This window comes from Cervus elaphus, chromosome 5 (assembly GCF_910594005.1).
Source record: "Cervus elaphus chromosome 5, mCerEla1.1, whole genome shotgun sequence".
NCBI lineage: Eukaryota > Metazoa > Chordata > Mammalia > Artiodactyla > Cervidae > Cervus > Cervus elaphus.
In genome coordinates this window covers 26024672-26040635 of record NC_057819.1, presented here as the reverse complement: position 1 = coordinate 26040635, position 15964 = coordinate 26024672, and the positions used below count along the sequence as shown (strand labels likewise).

The following is a 15964-nucleotide window of genomic DNA, read 5'->3' as shown; positions in this document are numbered from 1 at the left end:
ATGTTCATTGGAAGGACTGATGTTGAAGCTGAAACTCCAATACTTTGGCCACCTGATGCAAAGAGCTGACTCACTGGAAAAGACCCTGATGCTGGGAAAGATTGAGGGCAGGAGGAGAAGGGGACGACAGAAGATGAGATGGTTGGGTGGCATCATTGACTCGATGGACATGGGTTTGGGTGGACTCCGGGAGTTGGTGATGGATAGGGAGGTCTGGCGTGCTGCAGTTCATGGGGTCGCAAGGAGTCGGACACAACTGAGCAACTATACTGAACAAATTATGTATTGAGTGCCTCCAACTTGCCAGAAATGTTGTAGGGATTGGAGCCACAAGACAGTGGTGAACAAGACAGACTAAAGTCCCTATTCCCGAAGACTTTGTATTTTAAAAGTAACCTAGGTCCTAGCCTCTAATCTATTTTAATTCTCCTAGCAATATATTAGGGCTTTTTTATTCTAAGTGAAGAAACTGAAAAAGATTTCATTGGCTCATGAAAGTCCTGGAGTGTGCTTGTTTCCGGTACTGCTTGACAGAGGAGCTCAAATGCTGTGTACAGGACCAAGTGGTTTTTGTCTAGCCTCTCTTAATTTTACCTCCTTTATATTAACCTCATTCTTAGAAAATCTCTGCACAATTGCCCACTCTTCCCCTGCCAACACCTTGTTTTAATTGCTTAATCAAAATGGAAAATTTTTGTTCAATCCATATCTATCAATTTACTGATTTTGATTTAACTTATGAAAAACATATCAAAGTCATAAATTCAGATGAGTTTGCTTCTAGTTCACCCAAGTTTGAAAAGTGAAGTAGCTCAGTCATGTCCAACTCTGTGTGACCCCCTAGACTGTAGCCCTCCAGGTGCCTCTGTCCATGGAATTTTTCAGGCAAGACTACTGGAGTGAGTTGCCATTTTCTACTCCTGGGATCACCCCACTTCATAGGTACCAGCTAATCTGGAGTCTTAGATCAACCAGGAGGGCAATTAATCAATCAAGCTTGTGCAATGGAGCCCCAATAAAAACTCAGAATTTGGTGGCCTGGGTGAACTTTCTTTGTTGGCAACTTCATGTATTCTGACACCCATCAATGCTGTGTAAGTTATGTGTCTGGACTGCCCAAGGAGAAGACAACAGAAGCTTCATATGTGGTACAACCAGGATGTCCTCCCTGCCCCTCCCCTCCTGTCCCCCCTCCCCCCTTCGCTGATGTTAATCTGTACCCATCTCCTGTGTTAAACCCTAACTGTGAGCATTGCAGTTTTCAGTGAATTCTGTAAGTCCCTCCAGTGAGTTACTGAACTTGTAGTTGGTGTCAGAAGTCAGAGGGGTCTTGGAGACTGTTCCCTCTGACTTTGTTAGCCTAAACTCTGGTGTCTCCCACGACCACTATCTGATGTAGCCACCTCTCTCTCAGCCCTCCTCCAAGTCCATGCCCCATTTTCTTATTTATTTGTCCGCTTCTGTCTTGTCTGTTTCTCACACTAGAACTGCATCCTAAGGCCTGAGTCTCTGCATATTACCACTTCATGCCATTTTAAATTACATTCTTTAGGTTATGTTAATTAGTCATTACGGGCCTTCAGTTCAGTTCAGTCAGCTCAGTCGTGTCCAACTCTTTGCGACCCATGGACTGCAGCACACCAGGCTTCCCTGTCCATCACCAACTCCCAGAGCTTGCTCAAACTCATGTCCGTCGAGTCAATGATGTCATCCAACCACCTCATCCTTTGTCTTCCCCTTCTCCTTCCGCCTTCAATCTTGCCCAGCGTCAGAGTCTTTTCCAATGAGTCAGTTCTTCACATTAGGTGGCCAAAGTATTGGAGCTTCAACTTCAGCATTAGTCCTTGGAATGAATAATCAGGACTGATTTCCTTTGGGATTGACTAGGCCTTAGTCACACAGAAAAGGATAAGAATCCATAAAAGTGTGTTAGTCACTCACTCCTGTCTGACTCTTTGCAACCTCATGGACTGTAGCTCCTCAGGCTCCTCTGTCCAAGGAATTCTCCAGGCAAGAATACTGGAGTGTGTTGCCATTCCCTCCTCCAGGGGATCTTCCGACCCAGGGATTGATGCTCTCCTGCAGGGCAGGCAGGAGCCACCGGGGAAACCCCAAGAATCCTTGAAGAGATGGTCTTTGTTCGGAATATGCGTATACAAAGCTGCACCTAACCCATCTCCATACACTTGCTAAATTCGTCACCAAATTTTCCACGAATTTTTAAAGTAAATCAAATGAATGTGAAAGCACAAAACCAAAAGCAGATCAAAAAGAGCAAAAGTCGTATCTAACCAACCAGGATAAGACGCCGCTAGAACACAACTCAGTTGAGCCCCGCCCCTTCGCGGCCAACCCCGCCTCTCTTCAGCAGGCCCCGCCCCTCCCCTTTCGGTCAGGCTCCGCTCCTTCCCCCACCAGATCGCGTCTGTTCCTCTGCCGCGCCTTTTGGGCGGGCCCCTTCCCTCCCCGATAGTCCCCGCCTACCCAAGTCAGGCCCCGCCCCAAGGCGGACCCCGCCCCTTGGGTCGCGGCATTCCCTCAGGAAGGCTCCTGCTGTCTGCGTGGGTCTGGGCGCGGCGCGGGCCGGGCATGCGCAGACCGCGAGGGCGCGGTTGCCGTGGCAGCGCCGGCCGAGGGGAGGGCGACCCGCGGGCTGAGGCGGCGGCGGGTACACTGAGAGCCCGCGGCCGGCCGGAGGCGGCGCCGGCCAGGCCTGAGCGGCGGGGCGCGGCGCCCGGCCCGTGGGGATGCGGGACCGGCTGCCGGACCTGACGGCGGTGAGCCGCGGGCGGGCGAGCTGGAGAGTAGCGGTTCGGGCCGGGAGCCCGGGGGGCGCGGGGATGGGCGGGGGCGGGGAGGTGCGGGGCTGGGCTGGGCGTTCAGGGTGCGGGGTCACAGGGTGGGCGGGGAAGGGGAGTCCGGGTTCCGGGGCTCAGGAGGGGCGGGGCGGCCCCTGTGCGGGGTCGGAGGGGGTGCACGGCTTCCCCAGCCCGCAGCACCACCGTCCCACCATCTCCCCGACTCCCCGAAGGCATTCTTCTGCCCTCGCTTCTGCACTGGGCGATGGGAAAGGGAATTGCTTTTGAGCCGGCGTCTCAGGGTCCGGCCGGGCCTCGAACCTCCTTTTCTGAGCTGGGCTCTGCTGCTGCTTCAGGTGACTTCCTTCCCTGGAGGCGTCCATTCCTTCGCCTGGTTTAACTCCTCGCAGAGCACTTATCATGACCAAAAGTTACTTGTTGAATTATGGTCGGTTCCATCCTAGTATGCGTCAGCTCCCTGAGAGCAGGGACAAGTCCCCTTGCTCCCTGTCTGATATCTGAGGTTTCGGGTGGGACCCCGCGCGCAGTAGGAGCTCAGTGGAACGGTGGGAACGGATGCATGTGATGCCAGGTGCCAGTGGGCGCCTTGCAGGGCTGGATACTGGAAGGGAGCGGTGAGGCAGGTACAGAGGGGCGCCTTTTGTTTCTCCTGTAAATAGTTTGCCTTGTTTGTTTACTCCCAGTAAACCCCGCTGGTGGAGTACATAGGTGCTCAGCAAATTACCAATGACTTTAGTAAGGGAACAGTGTTTTGTTAACCCTTAGGAATTGGAGTCGTGTTTGATGCATTCCACGGACAGTACTGTGAATGAGATGATGACATTGAAACGGTAGTGGATGTTTATAGAATGTAGAAGAGTTGAAACATTTTAGGTGAACAGAATTAATTCTGACTTTTTTCATGAAAAATACAAGTACTAAAGTAGTGTTGAATGTTTATATTTCGTTCCCTAGTACTCTGAACAGCCTCAGAACGGAGCAAGGCCCACTGCACTAAAGCATCCATTGAATGTAGTGAATTAACTCTCTCCTTGGCTTCTAGACTGGATCCAGCCCTGTCCAAAAGGTTTAGGAAGTAGAATAGTCCCTCAGATTATTAACTGTGTTCTGTTGGCCAGATGAGGAATCTTAGTTCAGAGAAGCAATGAATTATTCATTCTTCAGATTATGGAAATTACATGCTTTTACAGTCTTTCCCAGAAAGTTTCTTCGTAGTGATTTTTCTTTCCTTCTCTTTTTATTAATGGTCAGGTATTTTGACGTTTGTGTTCACAGGTTAGCAACGTGTTAAATGGCAAATTGCTCTTCTGTTATTGCACTCAATGGTGTATCTTTCTTTGTTAGAAGCTCAGATATTTGCTAAGTGAAGAAATGAAGACTGTATCATGAAAGAATAGACAAATTTATGAATGTTGGAGAACAGTAGAAAATATGTGTTAGTGGAATATGTGAGAAACTTTTCTTGGCTTGTTGAGCAAAAAAAAAAGCAAAAAACAAAAACGAAGAAGGCAGTTCTCTATCACTCTTAATTAAGTGTATGTGTATTTCAGCTCTTATGGCAACAGTGTTGGTAAGAACATGTTTTAATCTAGAATTCTAGAGGAAGAAGTGATCTTTTCTGATCCATTCCCATGTTGCTGTAGATGGAAATTTGAGCAGTTGTAGGGCAAATTAGTGGACGTTTCTATGTCTGCAGTTGTTAAATCTTGGGCAGAAAATTTCTGAACCTCTCAAAACCTCAGTTTTCCTGTGTATAAAATGATGATAATAAGATTTTTTTGTGTACTCTTATGGAAGAAGCGCTGAATCATAAAATTATCTCCTGTGTGTGACACTCTGGGAGAGGGTGGGAGAGAGAATAATGCTTTGTAATTACAAGTGCTATTAATATGTATTAATTTTTAAAATATTTTCAAGCAGTTATAAAAAGCAACCTTCTCCCTGGCATATTAACTTAAAATTGAATCTGACATACTTAAAGTTTAACTTTTAATATTTAGAAACTCATCTGAAGATTATCAGCTATCAAAGCTAATTTTTTTTTTTTTTCAGGAAATGTGTCTTTTCCAGGTAGCTCTTGGAGTAGTAAAATGACCTTTCACAACCATGTTTCTAAGTGGCTGGTGTTTTTTCCTAGGTAAATTTGAATATTCAATTTTACTAGTTAAAATGCCTGTGTTGTCCACATTGACAAAATATTCTTGATGCCTTCTAGAAGTTTCCTTTATTAGCTGTTAGTGATTCCTCCTGAGAAAAAGATTCCCACTGATAACTTCTCAGAAAGGACTTAAAAGTTAGTTTGTCCAATACAGTTTGTCAAATACAGATTTAGCTGCTTCTGAGCAAGAATTCTCTTTTTGAGCAGCCAGTTAGTACATTTGGGTGCAGAAAGTTTGAGTGACTTGCCCAAGATTTCCTAAATTCTAAATCCAGAAGGATGTTTCTGGTTTTTAAAAAAATAAAAGGACCACCCATTCAGTAGATTCTGAGCACTGGATCTCTGTGAGGTTACGTGCTAAGTGCAGAGGGCACAGAAATGAACTGGGTGTGTGCTGTGGATGTGCACAACCGGGTAAGGAAGAGTGAAGAAGCAGAAGGAAATACGTTTAGGAAGGTTTAGGAAGTAAGTCAAAGTGGAATTGCTGTCCTTCGAGATGACCCCAAGTATATTTTGATTACCTTTTAAAAAAAGTTTGTGAATGCAAATGACTGTATTTATGGTAGTTAAAAACAGAAAAATTGCAAATTTCAGCTGTGGGAATTTGCAGAGTAATAGACTTAAACACACATACTTAGATGGTATTCACTAGTAGACATACGAGAAAATTAAATTGTTTAAAGAAAATTATATTGAAATGTAGTTGATTTACAATGTTCTATTTCTGCTGGATAACAAAGTGATTCAGTTATACATATTTTTTTTTAATAATCTTTTCTATTAGGGTTTTCACAGGATATTGAATATAGTTCCCTGTCTATACAGTAGGACTTTGTTTATTGAGAAAATTACTATTTTTAATACTTGGGTTCATGGTGATAAATTGCACGTAAAATTTTTTAAAGGGCAAGAAAGCTGCCCACATATTTTTAAGATTCTGTTTTGGCAGCTCAGATGGGACACAGAGTGCAGATTGTTACGTGGTAAAGGTTCAGGTTCCAACTTAGAAAGTAAAAACATTTTTTTTTTTTAAGTATGTCACTGAAGTTTAAAATACTGAGAATTTCATAATACATGTATACTTTAATATATGAATTGTACATAATATTTGAATATGTTTATAGTTGAGGATTTCATAATTTACTGAATCCTGTGTCATTCAGCAGACAGTTGGAATCCCACAGCTGGGATCTTTGCAACCCAGATCTGTAGTTTCTCTGTGTGTAGGCAAGATGGGTTGCATTTCCTCCTCCAGGGAATCTTCACGACCCCAGGGATCGAACCCATGTCGCTTGCATCCCCTGCATTGGCAGGCAGATTCTTGACCACTGCGCCTCCTGGGAAGCCCTTGTTATTTCTCTGGGAACCACAATAAATACTGTTTGTATGCAGAATAAAAAAGCAAAGTCTCTACATTTCCACAGGTTAATTACTTCTTGTTTTTAATTTCAAGTCTGTTCATTATGAATATAAGGGATGGAGAACCCAAGAGAGAACCAGCACCTCACTGTGGCAGGTCCCCTGGTCCAGTCTGCTGTTCCCATGTGCCCTCCTCTCTGGGTCCTTGTGAGCTACTCACTTTGTATGTCTCTTGCCCCCTCCCTTTTTCTGGCCCCACGTTTTCTTTTGGCCTCAGTGCAAGCATCGCTACCAGGAAGTCTTCCCTCTTGTGTCCCCAGAGATCTCCCGTCTCTGCCCATCTGAACACACACGTGGTCCTGTTTTCTGCGCCGTCCCGTAAACTCTGCACCCTTTCCAGGGCAGATGTGTGCAGTCAGATTTGCTCTGAGGCCTCAGGACTCTGCCTGGAGCACCTGCTAGGTGTGGTTTGAGTGTTTGCTTCTGAACACGCCCACGGTTAGTTAGGAAAATGCAGATGACAATGGACTCTGCTGTCTTCAGGCTCTCTGGGTTGCCAGGGACAGAAACCCCTTTGCTAAAACAGAAAAGGGAGATTGATGCAATGGTAGAATGGGGCTTCAGATTCAACAGCGGGATGTGCTGTCAGACCTCATGAGGGGATGGAACCAGGGGCTAGCGAGCAACCAAGACTGCCTCTGTCCTCCAGTCCTGCCCATTGTGCCGCTTCGTGCTGTGTGTGTCTGTGTCTTTGTTTCCTGGCTTCCCTGTCCTTCTGTATGTGCTTTCTCTCCGCTCCATCCCCATCCCCATCTCATCTCTCTGCCCTTCATTCATTCCTTTAGCTGGTCTCAACTGAGTGACTGCCACGTGCCAGGCACTGTTTCAGGCGTAAGTTGCAACAAGACCCTTGAAGTCCTTGCTCCCCTGAAATGTGTCCTGGGGGGAGGGGACAAGGAACAGTTAAGTCAGTGAGCAGTAACTGCTGGGGAAGATATAAAACGGTGAGTGGGTGTGGGTTGGCTGCTTTGTGCTGGGTGATCAGGGGTCTTGATCAGGGACATCTCTGAGCTGAGATGTGATGAGAAGAAGGAGCCAGCTGGGTATAGGCTGGGCAGGGGGCACGGCCAGCCACGGCTCTGCTGTGAAGGACAGAAGGATGATGAGTTTGATAGTTAGTGGGGAGTGAAAATGAGAGATGAGGGAAAATCTTTAAACATATCTTTGAGAGGGAAAAACCAGAAGCATTTATGCAGTACAATGTTATTTATGTAAAGTGTAAGGACCTGTAGTATTTATAATATTAATAATGGAGATAAATATGAAGTGAAAATGTAAAACATGAAACAGTAACATTCTACCTAGGGCATAAAACTATAACTGATTATATAAAAATATGGAAAAGAAATACTTATATCTGGCAACATGATTACCAACTGGCCAGCAGTCAGCTTTTGCCTATTTTTATTACAAGTATTCTTTTTTTTTTACCTGAAGTAATGTAATTTTGAAAAATTATCATATTCTAGCAACCATTGGACATATTTCAAGATAATTGTTTCCCCACAATTAGCATTTGCGTGGAAGGCCCTAGTGTACATGTATGTGGAGAATAACATGGAGAAAAATTCAGTATCTTATCCAACTTTGGATTCTTTTAGTTTGCAGTAATTCAGCTTCTGAATTATCTCAACAGAGAGCATTCCAGTGACAGATAATTCATCTTTGTTAAATAGTTTCTAAACAGGGAAGCTCCTTACTGTCTCTTCCTTACCACACTTTTCACAGAGAGAATTGTGTTTTAATATAATGCTGTTTTTAAGGGGAATTCTTTTAAAATTTAACAGAAATGGAATGTTGATATTTGGGTGCTTATCTTGTACTTTGACACTTTGGAGATCAAGTTGGAGGCTATTCCCACTGCTGTTAGTGAATGCCACGAATCATTTTGTTATTTACGATAAGTACACTGTTGTAAACAACAGCTGTTGTACAGGGGTTACACCATCTCAGTTGGAAAGGTGGAACATGAGCTTCATGGACGTGGGGGGCGATTATGTAGCTTGAATAGCATAGTTAGGTAGTCATTTTTTGTTTCTTTTTTAATGAATGGAAAAGCTGAGATAGTATTACTGGGTCTGTTTTCTCAAGTCTAATAGTTTTGAGAGTTCTAGATAGAACTAAGAAATATAAATAGGAAATAGGCTTTACTCCAATATAAAATAAAAAGTTAAAAAAGAAAAAAAGTCTTCACAACTGATTTTACATGTTTTATCCATTTATGACATAAGAATACCATGCTGTAACGAATAGAAATAAATTTAATAATCTCTCTAATCTGCAAAAATTGTGTTAAAATTGCACACAGTGTCATTGTTTTGCTGATTTTTCTCTAAGGCACTAAAACATAATAGAAAAACCAGTAGCAAAAAAGGAAAAAAGGCAGTAGAGGAAACAGATTCCAGTCATTGGCTCCCTCTTGGTCTGCAGGTAGAGAAATGCACGATTTACCAGCAAGCGAATGACTGAATAAAGATCACGCGTGGTGACACGTGGGTCTCAGCTTCCAGGAAGAGTTGAGTTTTTTGGTGGTCAGTTGTTTATTCACTGCCTCCTGCAAAGAGAGTGGTCCATGTATAATGTAATGGTAAAATGACTGACTTCCCTCAGGGAGAGGGTTACGTTGGACACCGTCTCCCCTGAGCCAGAAATAACTAAGTCTCTGCCCTGGAGCAGGTGGAGTAGGGAGCGTAGGTTCTTGGTTGTGTCACACGTGGCAGACATCCTTGTGTGGGCTTTGCCACGAGATGGTGTAGTGCTGCCGGGCCCGGGGGCGGGGAGCGTGCAGGTGAAGCAGGACAGGCTGTGGATTGACCACTGTGGAAGCCATGCAGCGGATCCATCGAGGGCTCCCTATATTGTTCCTTCTACTTCTGTATGTGTTTTGTCATTTTCACAACAAAATGTAAGACAGACAAAACACTGAGGCCTCTGAGAACCCTGAGTAGCTGTCAGAGGGGTGAGATGGGTGCCCTTCGCCCCAGGAAAGCCACGGTGGGGGCAGATGTGTTGTCAGACTCACTCGTCCTCTGGGCCACAGGGGAATCTCAGCCCTGCTCAGCCACGTTCAAGGTCATTCTCTACCCTTCCCCCATTCTCATTTGATGAATTCACGGGGACTTAATTTAGTTCACTCCAGTGTTCCTGGCCTCCGGAACGTCCCCTGCCCGCATCTGCGAAGAGAAGTCAGCCATAGGGGGACAGTGATATGCAGGGTCATTCAAAGAGGACATGATTGTGAAGGCCAGGGAAGTTGCCCCGGAAGTTCAGAAGGGAGCCTGGGAGCCAGGCTGTGCCTGGAGGACCCACGTGAAATCCCCTCCTCTGGGGGAGGTCCATGGTGTGTGGTCAAGAGTGAGGACTTCTGGAGTCAGATGGATAAGGTGGTCTCAGCTCTGAGCGTCCAGGGCAGCCGCTCACCCCTCCTGCCTTAGCTGCTTCTCGCAGAGTTGGGGGAGCGGGTGTGGAAGGCATTTTAAGTTTCCTGGTGCTCCTGCTATTGGTGAGTCAGCACAGTCGTGGGTTTGTGAGGTCGAACCCTCCTGGTTCCCAGAGAGGCCTGAGGCTGTGAGCACGGTGCTCAGCTGTCCCAGGGTGTTCTCTGTGTGTGAAACGGGGGTGCTCGCAGGCCTCAGGTGGTGCTGGAGGACCAACACAACAGCAAGTCCTCCTGCTGCCCCAGTGCCCTGGCCCATGATGTGATGCCCGTTAGCAGCCCTCTTTCACTCCAAATGACGCGGGAGCCTGGAGAAGAGCTCTACGCTATTGGCGGGTTTGCCTGAACGTCACTTTTGTTGCTGTTAGCCGATTGCTGATCTGCCTTTAAGTGCTCTTTTTCTGGGAATTAAGAGCATGGACCTGAAATGATTTTAAAAGCATTTATTGGTGTATGCACACCCTGTGAAAATCATGTGCCTTATGAAGCCCTGAGTGGGCAGTTTTCCTGCAGCCCACCTTTGGAGGAGGAAACGGGTGTCATCTTCACTTTATAGACCAGGAGACAGACTAGGAGAAGTTGGTGGGGCCCAGCTGGTAAGCAGGTTAGAAGCCAGACCTGTGACTCCCAAGACGGTATTCTTCTCGCTAGACGAGCCTGTCTGCTTGGGTCCAGATCAGTGTCTTGGTTAGTTGGCATGGTTGGTTAAAGAAAGGGTCGGGTTGGCACACTTCAGTCCTTGGTGTGTGTGTGTGTCCTTGGGCTCTCATGACACAAGACCACAGATGGGGTCACAGAGGTGCTGTCATGTCTGGCCCTGGAGGCCAGAAGCCTGAAGTCAGGATGTTGCAGGGCCATGCTCCCCTGAACCTCGGGGGAGTCCTGCCTTGCTGCTCATGTCTTCCGGGGGTGGTGGCAGTCCTAGGCGCTCCTTGGCTCATAGACCCTTCACTACCCTCTCTGCCTTGCTCGCCACATGACTGCCTCCGCTGTGTCTCTGTCTCTTATAAGGACAGAGTCCTGTGGGGTTAAGGGCCCATCCTGCTCCAGCATGACCTCATCTTAACTAATTATGTCTTCCCAGACCCTTTCTCCAAGCACGCGTCCTGGGGGTTTGCAACATTTATTTTTAGGGGGACAGTTCAACCCATAATACCTGCCCTGTTAGCAGAGCACAAATGAAACATTCTCAGTAGCAGCGCTGCCTAATTGCGGGCATCTTCCTCCACGACTGGAGTCACGTGAGAGCAGGGTGGTTGCTCAAAGTAAGGGCGGGCCCTGCTGGGGAAACCACTCCAGGCACATGCCCTGGGGAGTCTGTGAACAGAAGCAACGGTGTGGAGAGAGCTCAGCCCACAGTCCTGAGAGGCGCCCTCTGACCCCCGCCTGCAGCTCCGTGAGCTGCTCCCAGAATCCTGTGGAGTGGGGGGGGGGGGTCTGCTTTTCCCTCGAGACCACCCCACTGTCCAGTGTGTGTGTCACCTGGAGATAAAATACTCTTTACGGCTCTCATAAAAACCCCTTGTCTGAGGGAGCTGTGCCTCTCTATCTTGGAGAAGCACATTTCTTCTCCCTTTGCCCTCTGTAGATTATCTTATCTACACCCAGAAGTGGCCCCAGGGCAAGGGAGGTGCGGAAGCCTTCCGCGGGGTGGTGAGAGATTCTTGTTGAAGTTTAGGCCAGAGCGATTTGCCTCAGCGTGGGCCCTGGAAGGTGCAGAGGGAGGCTGCATTGTGTTTTCTTACCACCTTTATTACAGTTGGCAGATTTTTCTTAACTAAATTTAGTGGAATTTTGTTTCCACATTATTCCAAGTTGCAGATCAGTAAAGCTACACTTTTAGTGCTTCAAGATTCTGATTTTCCTGAGGACACAGAATTCCTGAAATCTGGGGCCACCTCAGCTTTCGCAGAGTTAGAGCTGAACTGACCGCCTAGCGTGCCCTCAGGGAGATGGTTTCAAACAGTTCCCTCCTCTATATGCTGTCAGGTGTCTTTCCTTTCTCGTCTCGAATCCACATCTCTCACTGGTAGATGCTCTGTCACATGTCCTTGATAAATTTTGTGTGACTCAGATGCCAGGTTCTAGGGTCTGACATTGTCTCCTCTCCCCTGTAGCTGTAGACAGAGATTGCTTTCTTCCCAATATAAGACCCATACGTAAAAACGAGTTCCGTTCTGAGAGCATGTTCACACGTCCAGTTTAAACAAGTCCAACAAAGTCAGCTTAGGTACCCAACTAACACAATCGGCTATATAGTACTGTAGCGTGAAGGGAAGTTAAGTAAAAGCCGCTCAGTCAGGTCCGACTCTTGGTGACCCCATGGACTATACAGTCCATGGAATTTTCCAGGCCAGAATACCGGAGTGGGTAGCCATTCCCTTCTCCAGGAGATCTTCGCAACCCAGGGATCGAACCCAGGTCTCCCACATTGCAGGCGGATTCTTTACCAGCTGAGCCACAAGGGAAGCCCATACTGTAGTGTAATAGGTTTATAATACTTTTTACACAAATGGGTTGGTTGAAAGTCACTCAGTCATATCCGACTCTTCGCGAGACAGTGGACTATACAGTCCATGGAATTCTCCAGGCCAGAATATTGGAGTGGGTAGCCTTTCCCTTTCCCAGGGGATCTTCCCAACCCAGGGATCGAACTCCAGTCTCCCGCATTGCAGGCAGATTCTTTACGAACTGAGCCATAAGAGAAGTGTTAACTGAGCCATAAGAGAAGTATTCACACAAATAATACATAAAAAACAAACATAGAAAACTAAACATTTAAAATCTTACGGTACCTTGAGAAGTATAGTAGTACAATACAACAGCTGGTGAACAGGGCTGGCATCGAGTGAACAGGCAAGAAGAGTTACTGACTGGAGCGGGGAGTGGAGGTGGAGGTGGTAGGGCTGAAGGATCGTCAGCAGTAGGAGATGGAGGGCAAGCTGCAATTTCACTCAGGCCTGACGTTGATGACACAGGTTCTGGTTTCTTGCTGGCTTTTTTTTTAACTACCCTCTTGAAAAAACAGGCCAGTGATGTCTGGGTAGTACTTTTTTTTTGTCATCCCAGTTACCAGCTACATCATTGCTGCTTTTGCACTTGCTTCCAGACATCCTGGGCTTGAAATAAAACTGCACTACTATACAGTAAAGTATACAGAAGCACATGTGTAGAGGATGTACACATGTGACAGTGTACACAAGACGTGTGAACTTACGTGATTGGACATGGGAATGCAACGTTCATGTCTTTGAAAGCTTGCAACTTGAAGGTTCATGTGTAGGGGACTTATTGCAAAGTCTTTTCACTGTTTCGTTCTTTTGTGTCCCTTGAGGGGTGGGTTAAGGTTACAATGTGGTGAGGTTCTGGATGTTCTAGGGTAGTCTCGAGTCATGGAATGCTCCACTCAGCCAGAGACCTAGCCCTCCAGGCGGTCCTGATGTCCGTCAAGTGTGAGAACGCCTGGCCTAGAACATCTCTTCAATGTTATTTTAAACTGATGGACCTGATTTGTAAAGTAGTGTCATCCTGGCCTTTCCCCGTGGTGGGTTGCTTTCTTCCTCAGTGTTCCCTTGTTCATTCGTGAAGTTGTGTCCAACTCTAATCCCCTGGACTGCAGCACGTGCTTCACCATCTCCCAGAGTTTGCTCAAACTTGTGTCCGTTGAGTCAGTGATGCCATCCAGACATCTCATCCTCTGTTGTCCCCTTCTCCTCCTGCCCCCAATCTTTCCCAACATCAGGGTCTTTTCCAGTGAGTTGGCTCTTCATATCAGGTGGCCAAAGTATTGGAACTTCAGCTTCAGTATCAGTCCTTCCAAAGAATATTCAGGGTTGTTTTCCTTTAGGATTAACTGGTTTGATCTCCTTGTTGTCCAAGGGTCTCTCAAGAATCTCCTCCAGTTCCACAGTTCACTCAGGTCTTCTTCACCGAGTCTTTCTTTAGTAAAATGTTTATTGATTATACAAGTGTGGTCATAATTGGAAATTACTTACTTAGGGAAAAATGATCAACACTAGCTAACATATGTGAAAGTTCTTTGGAAATTATTACCTAATCTAGAAAAGTTGGGCACAAAAGTCTGGAAAAGAGGGTTACAGAGGATGAGATGGCTGGAAGACGTCACTGATTCTGTGGACAAGAACTTGGGCAAATTCTGGGAGATGGTAGGGACAGAGAAGCTTGGCATGCTGCAGTCCATGCGGTCACAAAGGGTCGGACATGACTGAGCGACTGAACAACAACTAGAAAAGTTGACTAGTGGTGTCAGTATTTCTGATCTGTATAGACTGTGCAATGTAAGCAGATTCACTTGTGGAAAATAAACCTGGTCTGTGTCACATGGATGCACTCAGTGAGAATGAATGATCGATCCTGTGGCGTGCTCAGTTCTCGAAGATCCAGCCATTGTTTCCCCCTGACGTGGCTGCTTCTCAGGGCTGATTGGCTGTGTGCGCCCGCCCCGACTGTGGCCTGGTGGATGTCACAGCCTTGGTGGGTGGTGGGCTTCTTACACTTTGGTGCTCTTAGTGAGCTGAGATTGTGTAGGTACCCAGCTGCTCTTGTCTTTCAATTCACCGTTGGTGCCTCTGTGAAAACTTTTAAAACCAGAATTTTACATTTCATATTTTTCCGTTTCAGTGTAGGAAAAATGATGATGGGGACACAACTGTTGTTGTTGAAAAGGACCATTTTATGGATGATTTCTTCCATCAGGTAAGAGTCATTTTGTGAGACCCAGTCTGTCATTTTTCTTTAAACATAGTTAAATTAATGTAACTGTGCATTTGTCGTATTTGAAATAATGCCAAAACTAAATATTTTAAAAAGTTGACGTTTGAAAAGTGCTGTAGAATTTTTAGTGCTATTAGCACATTTATTACTGTTGAGCCCTTCTTCCCGGTGACTGACTTGGGGGGGAGGGCGGGTGAGAATGGTGACTGTGGGTGCTGGGGGCCTCTGAGGAGACTGAAGCCCGCGGGCTGGGGGTGGTCAGCAAGGTGGACCTGCTGCTCACGGGCTCGTGCTGGGAGAAGGTACCTCCTCCAAGCACAGGGTCCCCCGGGGAGGTCCTGCCGCACCCATGGCCAGCAGGGTCCTCCAAACAAAGGGAGACTGGGTCCTAGGAGTGGAAGGCCTGGTGGTGGTGATGTCCCTCAGCTGGCCGTCAGGCGTGCATGGTACACACAGTGAGGCTTTTCTCTCTCTTCTCCTGTGGAATGGCCATGAGTCCTGTATGTCGTATTGTGTATTTTCTAAAATCTTTGATTGAATTTTAAATTCTTCTCCTGAGTTTTCTGTATATCAAAGCATGAGTCTCTAGGTCATTTGGGACTTTACTCATTCCTGAGAGATCTTATCCTTGAGCAAAGATATGATTGTGGCAGCTCTGCTCTGCCTTGGTCAGCCTAGCCTATCTTTGGACTGTAGCCTCTGGGGCCGTGCCCTTGGGTCTTCCCTCGAACCTTTCTGTCTCCCAGACTTCACCCAAGGCCTTCCCCTCTCCCTCTCAACTCCCCAGGGCTGTTTCTAGAATTTAAACATGACAGCATGTTTAAATTCTTAACCCTAAGTCATAGTTGATCAAATTTTGCATAATTTCAAATTTTTGAAATTGAGTCTGAGAACAGATATTTTGACTTTGTTAAGCATTAAGAAAAGACATGACCAGTATAATTTTTTCACAATGGAAACTTCATTTGCAGGACTTGTATTGATTATGCTGAATCTAATCTTAAGAGTTTCAGTTTACTCTTAAATCTGTTGGCAGTCTAAACTGGTCTATCACTACATGGATTTGAAAATATGTAGTATGTTAATTAAAAATGTATTACAAGTTACCAGCTTTTCAGCCAGAATTTATTGAATACGTAGTTCATTGGGTTTCAGATATATTTATGTTAGTTCCTAGTCTTTTCTAATTGGAAAACCATGAAATTAAATCATTATCTATAGGAGCTTACTTTAAGGTACAAAGGGGTTAAGTTACTGGATTTCTGGATTTCACTTTGCAAACAAGACACTTTCATCCTGGTTAGTTTACCTGCCCACTTTGTAAAATCCTTATTTCTCTGATTTTACCCCCTTTACCTAGATGCTTAATTCTTCCATATCAGTTCTCCAGAGAAACCC

The 15964-nt window shown here is 46.0% G+C and overlaps 1 protein-coding gene across 3 annotated transcripts in view; it reads left to right on the top strand.

The window, feature by feature from the left end:
• The first annotated feature begins 2570 nt into the window (after positions 1-2570).
• The window catches only part of STX2 (syntaxin 2), a 40674-nt gene continuing 27280 nt past the window's right edge, over positions 2571-15964 (top strand). Inside the window, exons 1-2 of one of the 3 annotated variants that reach the window (XM_043902120.1) lie at positions 2571-2777; positions 14474-14548. In XM_043902120.1, the coding sequence (XP_043758055.1) occupies positions 2748-2777; positions 14474-14548 (105 nt within the window). In that variant the 5' untranslated portion in view covers positions 2571-2747. Of the gene's footprint in view, positions 2778-4892; positions 4957-14473; positions 14549-15964 lie in introns of those variants that run through there. The other 2 variants (XM_043902121.1, XM_043902122.1) reach the window with 2 other exon arrangements.